Source organism: Microtus ochrogaster, unplaced genomic scaffold, assembly GCF_000317375.1.
Source record: "Microtus ochrogaster isolate Prairie Vole_2 unplaced genomic scaffold, MicOch1.0 UNK27, whole genome shotgun sequence".
Lineage (NCBI taxonomy): Eukaryota > Metazoa > Chordata > Mammalia > Rodentia > Cricetidae > Microtus > Microtus ochrogaster.
Window position 1 is genome coordinate 4,442,062 of NW_004949125.1, and position 1,465 is coordinate 4,443,526.

Below are 1,465 nucleotides of genomic sequence, written 5' to 3' on the forward strand. Positions count from 1 at the left end.
TTTTTGAGACAGGGACTCCCTATGTGACTCTGGATGTCCTGGAACTTTGTAGACCAGGCTGACTTTGAATCTGTTCAGAGATCTGCCTGCCTCTGCCTCCCCAGTGTTGGGATTAAAGGTGTGTGTGGATTATTTTACTTATAATCTTTTAAGGTGTCTTTTGCCTCCTGATTCTTCCTTTTGCTACCTTGGGAGCAACTGAGTCAGTCTCTCTCTCTCTCTCTCTCTCTCTCTCTCACACACACACACACACACACACACACACACACACACACACACAGAGCCCAAATATTCACTAGCTCCACCTTTCTTTTTGCTCCAACTTTTTCTTTTCTTCTTTTTTCTCAGGAGACCCTGATCTTACGGGTTTCAACCAAAGAGGGTCAATTTCTAAAGCAGTCTTCACTCCCCGGTGTTTATTCTGACCCCGCTCCCACCACCCAGCTTTCAGCAAGCAGGCAGGGAACAGAACGGCCTGGTGATGGAACTGCAGAAACAAAGGAGAGAGGAGCAGGCTCAGGGGCTGCATTTGAGTTTTGGCTCAGGCTCATCCCAGCAGCCAGCTTTGTAGACACACAGCAGATCATCTGAGATGCGCCACCAAACACGTGTGCATCCTTCCTTCCTTGCTGTAAGCATGCATCCATCTGAGTGTGCGTTACCTTTCTCTCTGCATCCATAACCCTCCGTGACCTCCTTCCTAATTCTCTCCGGTTCAGGCAGAACTGCATTGAGGAAGGCCTCAGGAATCCCCAATGGGCAACAGACGAGCTAACACGAAAGCAAAGGGCGAGGGGCAGCCAGGTCCACTTGGGAGAGTCTTAAGAGGACACACGACTATCAGAATCCTGCTCCGCACGGGGGGGCGGGGGGGCTTATAGCGGTGACTAGAGTGTACAGATGAGTGGATGACAGCTGGGAGGGCGGCACAAAGACAAATGACAACAGCTGGGCTGTACAGATCAAAGGCCAGTCTGGGCCAATGGCCACACCTGTGTAAACCCCTCCTGCTCAGTAGCATACGCCACCCTGCCTGAAGCTCCCAACGGGTGGTCAGTGAACACTGAGAGGAACGGGGTGGGGAGTTCACACGTTGTAAGTCTTCATGGGTTTGTAGAGGGGCGGCAGCAGCCCGTGGTTCTCGCGGACGATTTCCAGGTACTCAGATGGCGAGTCCAGAAAGAGGGATCCACAGCACAGCTGGCAGCAACACTTGAGCCCAGTGACTTCCGGACTCTGGTCAGACAGGGGAGAAAGGTCAAAGTCAGTTACCTATGGTGAACAAGACCCCGTGGGTCAATTACCACCCCTTGGTTCCCCTGCCAGCCTGTTCTGTGGACTTGAAAGCTCAGCAGGAGAGAGACAGTCAGATGGGGCACCAGCTAGCTCAGCAAGTCTACCATGTCTGTCTGGTGCATCATCCCAAATGTCAGGATTTAGCAGGACTCCCTCCAGGCAGACTGGT

General features: G+C 52.5%; 1 protein-coding gene across 1 annotated transcript in view; it reads right to left on the minus strand.

The window, feature by feature from the left end:
• Positions 1-254: 254 nt before the first annotated feature.
• Tmem130 (transmembrane protein 130) overlaps positions 255-1,465 on the minus strand; it is a 21,847-nt gene continuing 20,636 nt past the window's right edge. Inside the window, exon 8 of the mRNA XM_005368049.3 lies at positions 255-1,236. Coding sequence (XP_005368106.1) covers positions 1,087-1,236 — 150 coding nt within the window. The 3' untranslated portion in view covers positions 255-1,086. The remainder of the gene's footprint in view (positions 1,237-1,465) is intronic.